At 41.3% G+C, this 19,140-nt stretch overlaps 1 protein-coding gene across 2 annotated transcripts in view; it reads right to left on the reverse strand.

Moving 5' to 3' along the window:
• Window positions 1-208: 208 nt before the first annotated feature.
• LOC118341124 (neurexin-3b) overlaps window positions 209-19,140 on the reverse strand; it is a 258,555-nt gene continuing 239,623 nt past the window's right edge. The window contains exons 21-22 of one of the 2 annotated variants that reach the window (XM_035679318.1): window positions 13,686-13,764; window positions 209-3,080 (exon numbers count right to left, since the gene is read on the reverse strand). In XM_035679318.1, the coding sequence (XP_035535211.1) occupies window positions 2,095-3,080; window positions 13,686-13,764 (1,065 nt within the window). In that variant the 3' untranslated portion in view covers window positions 209-2,094. The remainder of the gene's footprint in view (window positions 3,081-13,685; window positions 13,765-19,140) is intronic. The other variant, XM_035679319.1, reaches the window with a different exon arrangement.

Here is a 19,140-nt window from a genome sequence, read left to right on the forward strand (position 1 = left end):
TTTGATATAAAAGGAAATCACTGAAGTAATAGAAAATGGATGAGAAATTGTGGTTCGGTGAATAGTCTTCGGCATAGATGGCATCAATCTCCATCTCCTCGCTGTGTCTTCTCCTGCCTTTACACCACCAACATGGATGATTGAGTGACAGCCACCCGCAGTCTAACATCCAAAAACTTTGGGAACAACATTTTTTATTTCTGGGAATTGTTTGGAGTCAAAGGAGCAAAAGACAATAATAATTAACTGGTCGAAAAAGCCAAGTACCAACACAAAAAATCAAAGTGAACATACACACTGACTGATTTTGCATGAAAATGAATGAGAACAAATAACTTCAGCAATAAATAATGACATAAAAAAACAACATATTGCCGGAAGAGAATGTCATAAAAATGAGACATGAAATTAAGCTACACAATAACAAAAAATAAACAAATTCAAAAAGACGAGTTGAGCAGACGAGAACATTGAAGTCAGAGTTTTTAAAAAAAGGAAGAAAAAAAAACACCTGTAAGTCAGTAAGGTGCTAGCAATAGATCTCCAAATCCATCATAATCTGTCTTTATTCTCTTGTTCTGTTTTTTAAATTTCCAATAAAAAAATAAATGATGAAAGTAATTTCAGAATAAGGAGTCCCTAATACAAGATCTGAGGGAGGTGTTTTCTATTTGATTGACAGCTTCCCATGGTCAAATATTCATGCGACTGAAGAGAAACACCATCCAGAGAGACTAGACGTCTAATCTAACAACATTTGCTCCCCGCCTAAACAAATGTTCTTGTGTACATCATTTTTTTTCTCCAGGCGATCCTGGCAAAAGAAGAAAAATGATATTTTCGTCATGTTGCTACAGAGGTAAAATCAAATCAAATGGTCCGTCTATACAAGAAGAGGATTTAACAAAACCAACAGAAACTTGAATTTTCTGTACAATATTGACCTGCAAAGCACAACGGCTATGATGTAATAAAATATGTAAACATATTTGCTTTTGACACAGTCGTCTGTGACAACAGATAGAATCACACTTGTTCACACTGGAGTTAGTCTTTAGCCTGGATTTTTTTCTTTTTTTTAAGATTGCGACAATTAAATCTCTGGCAGACACAAATTATGATAATGCATTTTGCCACAGCATCTCAGGAAATGTAATAAAAACTGGACAAAAAGATGAAATGAAAGAGAAAATGCTATCAGAGATTTAAAATTCAGAGAAATAACAGTGTATTGTGCATTTTGCCTGGTGGATCCACTCTTGCACGCTTCAACACCCTCTAGAATTTGGATGCCATGCATAGCAGTCCAATCCTTAGCTGAGACGTGAGGGAGAGAGAGAAAAATATTGAGATACATTACTGTATCACATCCCGCTGAGCGGTCACTGAGCACTACCTAGTCAACCCTGACTGGACATCATCCTTCAAAAAAATAAGAGACCTAAATGCAATAAATAAATAAATTACTAAATGAATAAATAAAAAACAAACAAAGAAACGGAAATAAAAAGACAGCCTTAAGTACACATATACTTTAGCTTGTATCGCATCCATGAAAGCTACATTTAATGAAACCATTTGTAATGTGAAATCTTGTTTTTGACTTCCAACTTTCCCCGACAATCATAGTTTCTTGAGGTCCCTCACTTACACAGATGCCAGCACCACGTCACATACACCTCACATGCATGCTCAGAATGGCCGAAATGACAGTGATCGTATTTTACAGGGTTACAATGGACAAGGTCATTAGAACTCCAAGGATCACACACCTCTTTACAGTCACTTGGGGTCGTGTGGATGTTAGAGTGATGTTATTCACACTGCCAAATGTCTCCAGCAGGGACTTCTTAAAAAGATCCTTGCTGAGTCCCGTTGAAGTTGTACTGCATTGTCTCTTGTAATGCTTACAATAGTAAGTGTGCTTCCATAAGCCAAAGTTCTTTTGTAAATGTTTCAGTGACTCAGTAAGTTTTGAGTTCTCAAGAGATTTTCCTTTTTAAATCACAGTTGCCAATATGGTACTGTCAAAATGTTTATAACTTTGTTCCAAACTGTTTATTTTTCTATGTATTGGGAAATGACTTTTGATTTCTATACATAATATTCCTTGTCCTTGTCTTTCGGTCTCTTGCTACTGGCGCTGCCTTTGGCACTGCCGCTGGGCGTTTTATCCTTCACCACAGCGCCATTGGTTTGCGCCGAGTTGCTGATGTAGTTGCGTGTCTCGTCCACCTGGTAGGAACCCTCGTCCCTGTTCCTGTACTTGTACATGGCGTAGAGGAGGATGAGGATGCAGAGGGCGGCGGCTGAGACAATGCCCACCACCATTCCCGTGGTACTGCTGGATTCCCGGATCACCTCTGAGGCCCCCGGGGGCACCCGCCGCACCACGCCGGGCACCGTGGGCAAGGCGGCAGGCACCGTGCGCAGCATGGGAGAGGTGATGAAGGGGCCCCGTGGCTTGGTGCCGTCCAGATCGAAGGACGTGGGCAGGGGCAGCAGGACTATGTCCGGCTGCGGGGGTTTTACCTCACGGTTGTTCATTTTTCCGGCAGGCAACTTGGGTGGCGTGTCCGAGGGGACCGCCGCCGGCGGCGTGCCCCGGGGGTCAGGCAGAGGCGAGGTGGGTGTAGTCCTACCTGCCTCAGAGGCTTTGCTAGGCCTCAAGTCCTTGGCCTCCCACTTGGGCGCGAGGGCTTTGTAGCCACCTTCATAGGCCGATGTGGTCAAGATCTTATCTGTTACCAGGGAGAAGGTGGTGTAAAAATCTTCATCGTCAGTCGGGGGCAGGCTAGAGTCGAAAGCTTCGCCAGAGCCAAACCCCGAAATCACCATGCCATCATCATCATCATCATCACCATCATCACCACCATCACCATCATCACAATCATCGCTGCCTCGGTCCGACAAGCAAGGTACCCCCGCCTCAGTGGCCATGGCCAAGGATTCTTTGGTGGTCTCAATAATGGTGAGGACGGGGCGAAGGGTTGGGGGGAGGGGGATGAAGGGAGAACGGGTGGATACAGAAGGGATGTCTATGGGATCCTCGACTAGCACGGGGATGACTAGTTCCCCTCCTGGAAAGTGAAACAGAGACACAGACACCAGTCAGTGGGCAGAAAGTCTTCCATCAGCAGAGCAAGAAGCAGCCAAACACCAAAAGAATCAATAACCAAAGAACGTATAAAGCAAAGCTCAACATAGGGAGGAAATGAACTGAAGATAAACAAAGAAAGAAAGAACAGAAAATACCGTACAAGTGCAAAAACAATGAAACTTAGAACCAAACAAGACCCAAACTGAAAGAAAACAACAGCCATAAATAAAGTATACATTGCATCAAAAGGCTTTGAGGGATGCACAAGGGTGAGCCACATTAAACCGACTCCACATATTAACTCCTGCATATCCGACACGTTCTCAGATAGCAGTGCATGCTTTATCAGGACTACATTTATACTGCACTAGAAAGTAGTCATGGTTATCATATGTTCTATCTGCTGCATTCATTTTTATCATTTTCTAATGTTAAAAAAGTCTATTGTGTGTAATGCCACACACACTATGGTCCTATATTTAGTTCTGTCTCATAATGCTGCATATTTCTCCACATAAATGACTAGTTCAGGCTTTTAAGAGGCTTGTTTCATTTATCTTCAAGTGTAAATCCTTTTTAGTCCGTTCGAAAACTGAGCACCAAAAAGATGTGCTTTGTGGATAAAAAGAAGCAGAGGGTATTAGCATTTGTTTGCAATTCAAGTGCAAGCCAGTGGGCCCGAAAGCAAGTTAACTAAGTCTGAAATGAGAAAGTGTTTGTAAGGTGTTTCATATAGTTGCTCAGAGAGATTCTTTTTAACCCCACTGAGCTACACGGGCGAACACATACTAACAACTCCTGCACCATAAAAGCTGAAAAAAAAAAAAAAAAGCCAGACAACTAAAAGGTAAAAGGCAGTGTTTTTGGACTGAAAGTGCTCCAAAGTCCAAAAACATTACCTCCAGCCTCCTAAAAACCTGACTGGCACTTTAGTTCTATCAGAGGGTCACACACTGATCTACAAAAGAAAACTGTACCAGCAAAAAGTCACCACTCACAAGTTATAAAAAAAAATGGAGGGAACTTTTCTTTCCTCAGCATTAGTTGGCTCCCCTATTTGCCCTAGCCTCTTGCCTTTTGACCCCTACAGTTACCACAATGGCACAAAGTCACCGGGCAGTTCAATGACACATGAATGTTTGCTGATTTGTACGTTTTGGAGGGAGAATGTCGCTTGTTAACAGATTGTGTTCTCCACTGTGGAGTGTAGTATTACTGTATTACTCATGAGAGTGTGAGGCTTCAGGACCCAAGTGCTAAAAACATTTCCACATCCACTCATTATAATAAACCCATTGTGGAACACTTGATACCACATGCTGTATTAGTTATACCTGTTGTTTGACTACTACAAAGAGTTTGAAACATTCAGATGTCCATTGAAGCTGCTTATCCTCTTGCCAAAGTGGCTTGTTTGTACATTGCAACGGCTCACAAACAGGGCACTATAAAGAGATGCAAACCTTTTGGAACAATAAAGAAAAGAACACAACAGAAATAAAGGAAACTGAAATAATAATTAAGGCATTGCAAAAAGAGTTCAGAGTTAGAGCAAACATTGTAAAAAACATTCACAAAGTAAAGCCACAGATAGAGCTATCCAGAAAGGTATTAGTAATAAGTAGAAAAAACAGGTAAAAACAAAGTCAGCTTGGAAAATCATAAAAGCCTACAAAAAACAGTTTTCAAAGGAAGAAAGCATACCATCAGATTTGTCAACTTACATCAACAAATTGCCCGCATGATTTTGGCAGGAAGAAAAAAAAATTTACAAAAGAAAGTTGTGTAAGAATGCCTTTGGACAAGTTAGGTTAGTTTCTTTTTAGCAATTTCTGATTAATTAGTATATATTTCTCTTTTTAGACAGGATGGTACAGGGAGGCAACAACACATACATCCACACATCATGACATGAAAAATAATCTTCACCATTCTGTTCAGGATATCTTTTTTAATTTTTTTTTTGTTCTTTTAATATTCATTTAATTTTGTATAAAAAGAAAACTGGATATCTATAATTCTTGCTTTGATAGATAAGTCTCTCCATAAATATCTACAGCCTGATTAGATAACTTTTTTTTTTTTTGCTCGACTTTAACTTCATCAGCAATGAATAAATGGATGACTGTACATATCTTAGAATCTCTACGTAAAGGGTTTGGGAGGAGGGAGTGTGAGACGGGGGTGGGACCTATGAACATACTAGGAAGGAAATGACATAGATGGGGGTGAACGTGTACATCAGTTGCCATGTCCATGTAAAGGCGGCACGAAGCGGTCGGGCGGCATTAGAGCTTTTGGCTGTAAGGAAGGGATGGGGATATACAAACAATGAGCATATACATGCCCATCTACAAAAGAGAACAGCACTCTCAACACTGACAGTTTTACAAACCCTAAGCTGCAACTTCTTTGCCATGCACAAAATTAATCGACTCATTTGTTGTTTAAATCCAAATTTCAATCAGAGATAGCTATTCAATAACAGGAAAATATTAGAAATCAGCATAGAAACAGTTTGGAACAGTTTTCACAGATAGTGGTGAGGGTCTACTTTGGAGGTGTCTTCTCTTTTTTCTCTATGAGGATGCAAATTTGATATTCCAATACAGCTTCTTTATTTTGATACCCAATCTTAAAAACCTTCTGTTGTTTATGAAACAGTAATTAATTCATAGAGAAAAGAGGAAGATTCATTCTAATTAGGGAAAAAAATCATTAAAACATTGGCAATAGTGATTCTTAGCAAATTAGCAGATAGTTAAAATTTGAACATTTTCAGAAAAGAAACAGAGAGATACACATATATGTGTTTGAACATATATGTACAAAAAAAGACAAAAATAAAACAGATTAGCAAGCAAGAAAGAAAGGCAATCAATTTCTCACACTATCAAAGATGAACAACCAGAAAGCACACACTGAGGCAGACAAAGAGAGGGGGGGACAGTTTATAGGCAAAGTGTCACCACCTTCGTTTAACTAATAATAAAGACTTTATTATTAGTTACTTCAATACATTTCTCTTGTTAGTATTTTAAAACACAGGACAGGGCGTGCAATCTGGATGTACGTCAGAGAAAGAGGTCAATCAGACATGGTTTTATTTTGGATTTTAGTTCCACTATAAGAAGTTGGGTTAATGCATGCTTCAGTAAGTTGCATTTAGGGAGAGTAATATACAATAACAATACAGCAAGCCATGGGACAGAGAGGGAGGGGTCTTAAGAAGGGGTCAAAGGTCAGTAAAAGGTCACTGCCACCAAGGGCTGTGGGATATTTCATCAGGCAAAGAAACCATTCATTAGCAGTTAACAGGGGAAGAAGGTGCACCATGGGTGATATATAACCAATATTATGTGGCATTTAGGCCAAACACATTCGCTAATTAATCAAGAGGGGAAGTAGAGTGATAAATAATGAGCTACTTTTTTTATTAAATGTTTAGATGCTTTGTGTTTCGTGCATAACCAACAGCCTTCGTTCGACAGATAAACACCGTGTTGGGAAGGAGTTCCACAAGAGTGCACAGGATGGCGAGTTTATTTGTGCCTCTAGTGAGTTAAAGGAGATGTGAGAGGCACATTTGTCTTCAGATATCAGGTTTTTGTTCCTCGCCTGCAGACTGGTTAGAGATACCTCATTCATTAAGCAAAGCTAGGTCTATGAATTAAGCATTATTATGGAAATACGGCACCTATGACACTGTACTGACACACTGTGTATTATCAGCACTGACGTGGTAAATGTGGATTTCCTGACAGTGCACTAATGTCTGACATGATACAGAATGTATGACTGCAGTGTGTGATCTTCTCCTCAACTAACAGCTACTGCTCATGTTGCATAGCTGTGATAATATTCTAATAACAGAGCCAAACTCTTTGCCTTGTTAAATAAACAATACCAGGACAGAGTAAGTGATTCCATCCAAGGCTTTATTTATCCAACTCTGCCCTTGTTGTCTTGGCCTTGTTTGCATCCTTTCATTCAATTCTTGGCTAACAGCTTTCGGCGACTGTTAGCTTTGCGCAATATCAACAGAACACTTTGATAGGAGGGGAACCGCTGCAGTTAAGGGGTCTCCAGTAAAGTCAGTGCCGAGGACCTTGATGTTTTGGTAAACACTTTAATCCTGTGTAAGCTCTTGCACAAGCATTGCACATCATGCTGCATTTCTGAAGCAGACAAACACTGCGGTTTCTAATGGGTTTGCTTAACCAGACTGCGTTTGTTTTCCGCACTCGTCAAGATGGATGGGGATTTGATTCTAAGCCTCTGCCTCTCTGGCAAATAATTCTCCACTCCGCTAGACCTACAGCCTGTTACTCTTTTTTCTTTCATTTTAAACAAAAGGAAGTCAGGACTTCAGATTAATAAGTGTTTCTTTGCGCCACTGCCTACTGGCTAGCCATTGCATCAATAAGAAAAAAGCGATCCAATCTATTTCAATCACAAAAAACGATAGCATGGAACAAACTCTTATAACTCTTTTTCTGGTCATTCTGCTTTTCACTGTTCCTGATGCATGCCTGTGCTGGCTTTTGAAGAGGAATTAAGTAAATATAGTTACTTCTAAATGGCTGATTGACCGACTACCTCAGCAGCTTGGAGGCTACAGATGCAGAAATCTTAAGAGCAGCACTTTTTTTCTTCACTTCCCTCCACTCCCTCTCTCTTTTCCCTCTCTTCTCTCTCCTGGCCTGATCCCCGTGTCCATCCAGCGTTTGCTGAGGCTTCCGAATCGAGATGAATCCCGACGGTGTGTCAGGGATTTGACGACGCTACACCATAAAAGCAGAAAGCCGGTGCACCAGCACCAACCATGGATGAACTGAGTCAATGGGATTTCGACGCTGCAAATTGTGGGTGAGTCAGTGGTTTGGGGCCCTGAAATCCCATTGTAGCTGTGCGCATTGTGCCCCGAGACCTGCTGTAGCAGATTCATTCACCTCTACCCACTACAGGTAGGGAGCTGATTACCAGAGAGCCAGCAAAACACAGATTCTCAGTGTGGACACACTTGAAGGAGACATGCCAGGGATTATATTGGTGCCCTGTGCAATGGCTGAGCTTTCTAGAAACATGCACGTTAAAAAGCTGAGCACTTTACCCTGCCATTAAATTATCTTATCTTGCCTGTGCACACCCCTGCCAAGAGAGGTCTAATTTCTCACTGATGGACAATTCATTTCCATCCGAGAAGTTGAACGATGTTCCGTTTCCAACTCCAGCAAGCGGAGAGGTCTGTAATATAAGGGATGCATAAAACACCTCTGCCTGGAGGAGGAGCTCCCTTATGGGGGCATCCTGAAGCCACAGCGCATGGCACATAGCTCTTAATCCGTCATCATGAGGCTGGGCGCAGTCTGGCGTATTAAATTGGCATCTCCAGCAGGCGTGGCGACTCGCCCCTGTCAGCCGGTCGATTTGCTGTACAGCCATTAGGCTGCACCTCTGCACTCGGCGGACATGTGTCAGCTGAATAACCTTTAAACTGATCTGAGGTCTGTGTTGAAGTGACAGCCAGCCCAATGGGGCTTGACGAAAGCCATAGCTGACGCCACAAGAAAACCCAGTGATCCATCCCTATCATACTTCATTCTGTACCCCACAAGTGTAAACAGCTCTTCAAATACAGCAATGAAGAAATCACACAACATTACATCCATGAATCCAGTCCAACATTCATTTGAGCCACAGACTTTCCACTTTGCCCACCAAGGCCAATGAGATGAGGAGACGTCTATAAATTTGTTACATCTGTTTGATCTGTGCTCCACTTCATCAAAGCCTGATAGGGTAATGGCGCATGCAGGACCATTTACGGCCCTTTTATTAAATACACAATCTTTTTACGATCTATTTGACTGGCACATAGACTACAACAGTTGCCCTGTTTGCAGAGATTTATAGGAGGCTGTCATCTCTAGATAAATGGCCGTATTGGTCATTTGTTTAAACAGACTGAAACAACCTACCTTTGTGTTTATGCTCTGTAGCAATGCTTGAAGAAGTTTAACATTCTGTAACAAAAAAGTAGGGAGGCTGGCGTGATGGATGGGTGCACAAACCATACGCCCATCCACAGGGGATTGTGTCCCATCTCCTACCAACAGTCAACACTGGTTTCCTTTAACAATGATCTAATCTTCCCCTCTACCTAAAACAGATATTTTGGCAATTTGGGGGCAGCACTACAAGCTGTAAACCCAACACTGACATATTATCATTTTGTAAAGTTGATATGGCAAATGTGGTTGCAAAATGTTGGTCATTTACACATCCAGCAGACACTGAGCAACATTAGCATTCATTTGGAGTCATGTTTTCTGGCCACCTGATTAAAGTCTAATATTTATTCTCCTTTTAGTTCTGTTTCGTCTCCACCAACTCCTGAGAGAAATATCTGGCTCTTTAGCTACAAAATGCTTCACTTTGTTCACCAGCTACTTGCTAACATTGTGTGTGAGTTGTCTGGTGCTGGGCAGGTAGCGTATAGTAGATTTTAAGAGCTGTTGTTTCCTGCCACTGGAAATGATGCTGATGTGTGTGGTGAGATTGAACCAAAACACTGCTGTAAAACCAAAACAATGAACTAAAAGAGGCTAAACTCCATACAGCTGAGGGGAACTGCAGAGTCGGGTGATAATTCTCTGAGTTTGTCAGTTGAGCAGTTCCGTTCATATTACACTTAAACCATCCTTTTTTTAAAAATACAAATACAGATTAGAATATTGGGAGTTTTGTTTACGATTTATAGATTAGATATTGGACCTTAATATTTAAATCTAACCAAACTTTAACATAGAGGTGGCAGATTAGAAAATATTCTTATGGGTCATTTTGTAAGGCCTTGAATAATAACCTACTATGTCATTTAGGAATACGGACTTGTTGTTTGTATATATTACTGCCACTACAATGTACGTTTCTCGTTGCAGACATATTGAATTGCTGTAGCAGAAAAAAACATGTGTATAACTAATAACAATAATGATGGCTCCATTCAATTTGTCCCAGGGCCCAGGTATTGTGCATACTGTCACCTTGACACACCTTACTGGCACCACAAGAGTAAACAGAACATAGCCATCATTAATGTTATTAGTAACACCTGTACCCTTTCTACTATAATGTCTGCTGTGGCAGATCTATCATTCTTAATGTCGGACCTTTTCATGAGTCCAATTTTATTTTCGTCTGGTCTAACTAATCCTATATGTTACAGGATTTATAGCAACTTGTCGGCACTCTCTGTACAAATCAAACATTTGCACTTGTGGATTTATGAAAATCATTTGCATCAATTACTAAAATATAATTACATATTAATCACAAAAATGCTCTGATTACACGGTAATGACAAGCTGCACCACTTTTAATCTGTTAATCACTGTGAAATTAAATCATAAATTGACTTGGTATTTGCTGTTCTCTAAACTGAGCATCACATATTTTTCATTAGTGACTTCCAGGTAGTGGAGAGTGAACTCCTGCATAACGTAATGCATTTATTGTTATTGTGTTTAATAATTATGTAAACGAGTGCAGGTTCTTATTCAGAGGACTGTGCACACCTTATTTGCTCTCTTGTGGAACTCACATGGGATAAAGGGAAAAGGTAAGGTTTAACAGTTGTATTAAACACACAGACAACACAACCACGAGACGACCACGTACAGCAGACAAGACAGGCTGTTTGACAAACACAGACGGAGCACTGACAGAGACAGCAGGCACAAGCACAAACACAAGACGCCTCCGAGGGAGGAGCTGCCACGGGGAACAGCGGTGGTCCTGCACCACCGCTGTAGCCCCGAACACACACTGACATGTAGTAGAAGCCAGCTGGGGGTTAGCCTGAGACTTATGGGTGGAGAAGAAGCAGCACACAAAATGGATGACAATCATATCCATGCAGAAGCAGGGGAGTTGGGGGTAGAGGATTATTGGTTAGTCTATAGAGCTGCGGTACAGTCCAGTACAGAGTGCATGCCACAAATGCCTTCTACTTGGAGCAACAGATAGAATAGAAAAACAGATATACTTTGTGGCAATAAAAGTCTTTTTATGCCATCTGCATTCAAACAGACATGTATATGCAGAAAGGCTAAAAGAAAGAAAGTGGGTGAGTCGGGATGGAGGGGGAGGGGTGGGGGGGTTAACGCTCGGGAGAGGAGACAGGGAGTCATTCTTTCACACACAACTTTCTTGAGACAGAATGGGGTTGCCTGCACAAGGCCAAAAAAAGGATGATGGCAAGAAAAGATTTTGTTGCCGTTCATTTCCCTATGTTGTATCGAAAATGGGGGGAGGATGTTTCTTTAGAAGCCATATGGCACAAAAAAAATAAACACAAACTTGATGAGGAGGAGAACTTTGAATTTTCCAACCACCAAAAGTTCATGCGGCACAAGATGAGGCAAAAACGGGAGGAGTGGCTCTATCCTTGCTTGGAGGATGGACGACGGATGATGAGGAGGACACCAAAGAAAATAAAAGAAAAAAACCACAACAAAACAACAAAATAAAAAAATAAAAATCACCCCACTCAACCCGCCCCGGCCCCAAAGTAAAGCAAAATCAAAAAGCTCAAATCTTAAGCAACCCAGCAGCTGGGTCCAAATCGATACAGGAGAGAGATGTTCATATGTGCATCACAAGAGAAAAAACCAAACAAAATGCAACAGAAAAGAAACCAACACCATGTCATGCAACTGTTCATACGACTGGAAGCGGGGCAAGGAATGAGGATATGAATTTCTGTGTCAACATGGTGAAATGTACAGTATGTATGAGTGTGTATGACTACATATGTTGCCACTATATGAGGGGAGGGTACCATGTTCTCTTAGTAAAAACGTACAATACGCTTTGTTCCACTTTTGAGAATACTTGGGTTTGAGGTTTTTAAAAGTGTGCGGAAATGAAAAGGCAAAACACGTGAGCCGTGAAAATTTGTCCATTCAATTTCAATAATCTCTAAGTTAAAAAAGCAAGTCGTGCTTATAGATAAAGAAACTAAATACTGCGAGGAGGAACGGAGAAAATGGCTTTCTTTTCACATCAAAAAGCCATAAGCGCGAGGACCTAAATGTGGTCATAATTTCAAGGAAACAAACGCTATTACGGTGTGATAAGGCTTCAAAGTAAATGAGTTCCTTCCATAGATTGGAGGAAAGTGGTAAAATTATTAGCAGAATATCTACCAAAGTACACAGAAAGACCTCATTTGCGAGAGAAATAAATAATTGCCTGATTATGTTCTCTAAGCAGAGATGGGCAAGTGAAAGGGCAATGCATTGTTTCAACTTAGGCTTATTATTAGCAGTGAAAAGTGGACATATGCTTGGTGCTAAGCTGAGCCATATTTAGCCAGATTAACGCGGCATCAATTAGTCTGCTGTGATGGCGTTTTGAAGGACAGTGAAGCAATCAAATAGCCTGAGCTGTTAATGATTTCCAGAGTGCCTAAGGGGAGACGCTTTTCACACACTGAGCCAGTTTCAATGGAGCTCCCACACTCCTGGTTTACTCCATACTATAAGGATGTATGCCAACTGCTCCCGGGCACATGTGTGATTGACAGCTGCATGTTCAAAACTCGTCCAAACCCAAGTTGCCTCAAAATAACCACTACCTTCAAAATCTGCCGCTTTATTTCCAGCTCTGTTTTTATTTTCAAACTCCACTGAGTGAATGTCTCATCACTTTGATCTAATCACAAAGTGATGTCTGTATGTGTGTGTTTGTGTGTGTCTGTGTGTGTGTAAGTGTAAAGGGAGGAGGGAAGAGAGACGATGCGCACAGAAATTCGAGGATATCTGTTCTCTATCAGAATGTTTCAGGTAAGGCAAGCCTCCGACGAAGGAAACAGAGGTACAAACAAGAGAAGAAGAAGAAGGAAGGAGAAGGGAGGAAGAGGCTCTGTTGCAGTTAGTCTGCTACATATCACAGTATCTATGCTGAAAGCATCTTTGTTCTCGAAAGAATCTCAAAATGTATCCTCTGTCAAGAGAGACGCACACACACGCACAGCAAGAGGAAATCAACCATCTACAGGACAGATACATTTTGAAGCATCAGTGCGGGCGACATGGTGCTTGATACTAATTTCGTACTTTGTTGAGTAAAGTTTTGCTCTCGACCGAATGCTGAGAGAACAAAATTAGTATCAATGCGTCGTCATGTCTGCAACCAGTGGCCCCATAGCTAAGTGTAACTTGTTTTAGAGATGAAAGGTATGCGCTTTAACTACAGCAGCTGACTATAAGATGTAAGGGTTAACTAATTTACAGTTAAAGTTAAAACTGTAACTTCCTACAGAGAGCATGCTAAAGATAGAGAAACTTAATTCTTACTCATCCATCTCCAAAGAGTTCTTTAAACTTTTGATGTACACTGAGAACCCCCTCACACTAGTGTATTTCCCACACTGGCTACTTTTCGGAGGGCTTTTTAAAGTTACACTTGAAGCTCCCATGGGACATGATGCTAAGAGGAGAGGCTCCTCGGTAGCAAATCAAAGAAAGATAAGGAGAAATAGGTTCAGAGCAAGCACAACTCGACACACCCATCCCACCTGCATGTCCGGAGTCGCACTCTTCCAGGTCCTCGTCGTCACTGGAGCACTCCGCCGACGAAACAATGTCATCCGTCGTCTGCAGAGAAAAAGACACATTCACACAAATGTGCAGGGACAATGTGGTTAGGCCCCGGTGCAGCCTAGTGAGTCCTTAACTATACTGCCCACAGCCATTTTATTCAAGGATATCTCTGCACATACAGACCTCTCCGCCTGTCCTTTGGCTTCCATATATCACTTGGAGTCAATCATATTTCACAGTGTTTATCATTCTTCACTTTATGTGCTTTCCACCTCCGCAGATAATTGTTTTCCTTCACCCTCCGCACTCTGCCTCTGATTATTTATCGCCCCTCTCCTCCTCTGTCGTTCACAATCAATGGCCCCACCAAGCCCTCACAGATCAACACTGTCCTGGCTTCTGATTTGTGCTAAAGGGTGCGGAGGGAGGGAGGGATGGGGCGGCACACTTGCTAGCTACACCCGGACCAGCGATGGATTATCTGCACCCTCCAGTTCCCACAATTCTGATTTATCCCTCTCCCCCTCCTCTTCCCTTTTTTTTGGGTCGACCCATGGAGGACAGAGGGGGGGAGGTTGTATTTCAGCGATGGTGTGCTGGGCAGCCGGCGTTTATTAGAATGAATCAGCGGGGCGATAAAATAAGCCCTGTCACCAAGCAGGGTTATGAAATCAGAGTGCTGATTGAGTTTTCCAGTCCTGGCCGAGGGTGTGGGGCTCTAAATATCATTGAGTTTGACAGACTAATGAAACGCGCCCCCATGGTTGTGCTGCCGCTTTCAACAAGGCCCTGAGAAAATGGCCCACCTCTGCTATATGCATACGCGTGCATGCTGATGTTCAACACGTATGTCTACCAAACCTTACAGTGAGAAGCTGATTTTTCAAAGCACACTCCTAATGTGTAGTGTGATTATGTGCGGTGGGCTGTGCTATTTCCTGTATCAGTACATTTGATAATGTGTTAATGTTTGTGCTGGTGTACATAATGCGCCACATTATGTACTGTACTCCAGCATGAGGAGGCAAAACACGAAGCAAGAAGGGAGGCTCTAAACTAAATTGCTGTAAAATATGGCCCCTTGGTAAACATGACTATTTATTGAAGGCACATTACAGGCGTAAAAGTCTTGGTTATTGCTGAAAGAGGGTTATTGCTTGTTATTATGATAGCGGCAGATGTGGGAGGCAGGGACACAGAGAGAGAGAGAGAGAGAGATGAAAAACCCGAGCCACTTCAAAGTCTGTTCCAGCAATTTCAGACCAAGACCATCACACCATAACCCAGCATCAACCGAAAACACTGCCTTTCTCTTGTCCATTCATGCTGCATTTCTCTGCAGCTGATGCCGACAGCATCTTAGCACCGAGCAAATATTGTCACTGGCATGGGTGCAGCAGCTTAGCAGAGTCTTACTCACCCATCCATATGTTCTAAATACACAGTTTGCTGAATAGATTCTCTTCGTATTATTTTAGCAAGCCTGCTATTTTATTTTGGAATGACAGAGATTCACTTGCTAACAAAGCACATGCATCCACAGCCTTTCCCTTTTGAAAAGCCCTTTTTCAAACTTTCAGACAAGCAAAGACTTTAGACAGGGAGAGTGTCACTGTAACAGCAGAACACCTGGCTGAAAGGAGAGGTTAACTACATATAGCAGTGTGTCCTTGCATTTAAAACAATTTGATTCAATGTCTGACTAAAAAAAAAAAGCCAGGAAGCAACGTCTTCAATCACTAATAGAGTGAAAACAAGCAAGCCATACTAAATAAGGTCTAGGTATGGGAGGAAATCTGATCACTGACTCTATTATACTGGATTTACAATGAGCAGTATAATACAGTGTATGTCAACGTGTTGCCTGATTACCTGCGTAACCTGGTTTCTCTGAGTAACCTAGTTAAGTTCATGTACACAGATTGACGTGAAGGCTGCAGCAATACAAGCTTACAGTAGAGATATTAAAAAGACATCTTGTTCCGTCTTCTTAAGAGCACTGTAATAAATTTGTAATTTAATTCATTTCTTATGCATAAAGAAAATAAAATCAGTTGAATAAACCATGAACTAGTGTAATGAGACATATCAAAGTCTTTAAGATTCTAGTCATCAGTCTGTAAAAATTAGCTTTCATTCATTTTATACATATTCCCCTTGTGGTGCGGGGCAAAAAAGGAAAAAAACCCGTGGAAAACTACTATGATCGTCTGCCTAAATTTTCAAAGGCTTACAGTATCAATGCAGCCATTCACATCATGTGAGCAGATAGGAATTAAATGAGAGACACAACCTAACATTTTGCTTTAACTGTGCATGGGCAGAAAATTTCATATTCTAAAATATGATCAGAACATTTATTAACCTTTTTTGTCTGAATTACCACCACAGCCCTATCAAATGAGCTCAAATACCCCTTTATCGGCACCCGTCATGTTCCAGATTAGTTCCTTTGAAGTGATTTTAAAATGGATGTAACTTCATATTAATTATACAAAAGTGGATAGTGCTGGGGCACATCTCAGCTTCAGAGTTAACTTATGAACCGAGGTGTGCCCGGTTTGAGTCTGCACCAGACCAGTGAGATGTGGGGGCAACCATCTCTTGTGCTCTCAACGGTCATTAATTAAGCCATGGAGATAAAGCTGTTCACTTGATATTACTTTCCAATTGCCATGGGTTTAGCCATGAGGTGAAGCTCAAATTCAAAATGTCATCAAAAATGTTTATAGTCTCTGCGCTCTCTTGACTTGTTGGCACACAGAAGCCAAAGCCCTGCACAGCACTGCAGCAAAAAAATATGATTAAGTACTTCATCTTTGAGCCTATCCACATGAAAGGAGGACTAGCTGCTTCACCTCGTGTATTGTAAAGGTTGCATTTAAATAGTAGAAGGACATACTCACAGTCTACGTATTCACTTCCCATTTGATTGAAAATCATCTATGACTCGGAGTAAGAGACCCTCTCGTCTAAGCAACTTTGATTCCACTTGCAGAAATTGAAGAGGGCTTTTGAAGTATGATGTTTGACATTTGTAGATCCACTAGATGTGTGCCTGATTCATTTTCAGAAACATATGATGTATCTCTGCCAGTCACAATGGTTCAGATTGAAACGCTTCTCATGAAGGGCTTAGGATGCCATTTTTCCGCATTTGGACTAATGCAGAACCAATGAAGTGACACGCAGAGCTTACAGTCTTCTCTCAGTCGACCAGAGACATTGATAATAACATATAGCACGAGGCCAGATGCTGTAAATGCAAAGGGAGCTCATGGAGCGGAAAAGGCATAGGCTGCATGTGCGCGCAGTGAGCATACAGTGGGGTATAGCGAAATGATGCAGTTGGCCAGCGGGACTACAAAAACTGATTTCACAGCTGGGGAAATCCAATTCTCTGTCTAAATCTCCATAACATAGAGTGGGATATATTTTGGCAGCAAAGTGATTTCTTTTTTGGTGTAATTATTCTCAACAAACGCTCTCATCGTCATTTTTAAGAGAGTCTGGGTGGTGTGATTTACAGGCTGGTTTTGTTGTGTGTGTGGGAGCTTTAATATGCATGCGCATGCCTTTTACTTCCTGTGTGTGAGGAAAGCGTATCATACACGATGATTTCAGTACATAAAAACTCACAGGCTATGTGCATCATGCCTGATTATCCTGATTACCCTGCCTTCAAGTGATGCTCAAATTCCTAACTTCACAAACAAACACCACAGCCAAATCAATAGCCAGACTTCATTAAAACAGCATTTACCTCTGACCACTTCAGCACATCAACTAAAAGGATCACACCGTGGATCGATGAAGATAGACAGCCTCCTTGGGAGACAAGTCTCAAAATACACAGCTTTTAGTTTCACAACCGACGGCGACGACACAATCAAAATGGAGAAAGGGCAAAGATACTTGGCAGTCTCTGTCTCGACAAAACTTAATCAATTTAATCAGGAATTCTGGGACTGGCTACTGTGGCTCAGCCAGCAGCAATGCCGAGACCATTAACAGGCTTAGCTGCATTTACCTCAGCAACTGAATGGAGTACATGCTACATCACCAGTCAGGCCTGACCTCAGAGTGAGCAAAGAGGCTGCAAGATTGATTAACAATAAACTTGAAGCTCGGGAAACCAACACTTCTTCTATTAAAAACGTATTTTTTACCAGAGGTAAAAAAGAAAGTACATGTCCGGTAGAGATTAATATCTCGATACCAAAAAGTAATTTTACCAAATTTACATGTACAGTAGAATTAAAGTTCAGCCGATAAATGGGAGACGTGAATTTAAATGTCGGATGCTCGGTTTTTAAGTCTAACACTTGCCCATTTGTGTAATTACGTTTTTGGTATTCGCTGTAATTGCTCTGTGTGTCCATACTGGCCCTGAAGAGATCCCTTCCTAATGTGAATCCAATTTAAGAGTTGGGGACAAAATCCAAAATCCTAGATCTTTGCAAAAATACATTCTTTATTTCACCTAAAAGCTCATATGAGGCTTCAGCTGAACCTCTTTGTGTCACTAAATTTGTACTAAAGAGTTTACCCTTGGAAGATACCCACATCTTTTGACTAACTCAGTGTGCTGAAGCCTCATATTAGCTTTAGCTGGGCTTAAACTTTAGAATCCATTTTTACACAAAAAGAGGGCTGTGGGTTTTGCGCCTCATCACTTACAGTGAAATCACATTAGGAAGGCATGTCTACAGGGACAGTATAGACAGGGGGGAACAGCGTTCATATGGGCATGTAAGTATTGTATTAAGATAGACTTGAATGTAAACATTTTCTTTAATTTAAACATATTCGGAACATTTTGGCCAGGTGAGAAGGAAATGTTTCTTCATAAGATATCAGCAACAAAATAAAAAACATCTAGCCACGCTCCCTTCTAGCCACATTAGTAGCAGCAGCAGCTGCACTGCAGGCTGCTGCGCTCTGCTACATCAAGCAGATAAATGCAACCGGTGTCTGACAGATTTTCTCCACAGCCAAAAAAAAATCCACTATTCAACACAGCCAAGCCACACTGAAAGGTTTTCTAACAAAGCACAGTCCACCTGGTTCAATCATGAAGCATAAAACTGAAAAAAAGACATGATGCATTTGGTTTCTAATGTAATATTTCAAACAATTTTCATTAATCTTTGTACTTAACTACCGAGGCATTCTATCTAATAATGTGTCTGCAAGAGTGCTTTCACACCCTCTCCTTACACCTGTGCCTAATAATAAATGTGACTGAACTCTAGATCTGCGTGCTAAACCATCCCCATTCGCCATTTACGGCATATGTCCTTGCTCAAAAAAGGCCTGCACAACAAGCCTCTGCAGACTTTACTTTTAATGTCAAACAAGATATTAGGCACAATCACATTAAAGCAAAACTAATACTTAATAAGCTTTTAGCAACAATGATATACTTTG

The sequence above is a fragment of the Morone saxatilis genome, unplaced genomic scaffold (genome assembly GCF_004916995.1).
Source record: "Morone saxatilis isolate NCDOM2014 unplaced genomic scaffold, NCSU_SB_2.0 Contig7, whole genome shotgun sequence".
Taxonomy (NCBI): domain Eukaryota; kingdom Metazoa; phylum Chordata; class Actinopteri; family Moronidae; genus Morone; species Morone saxatilis.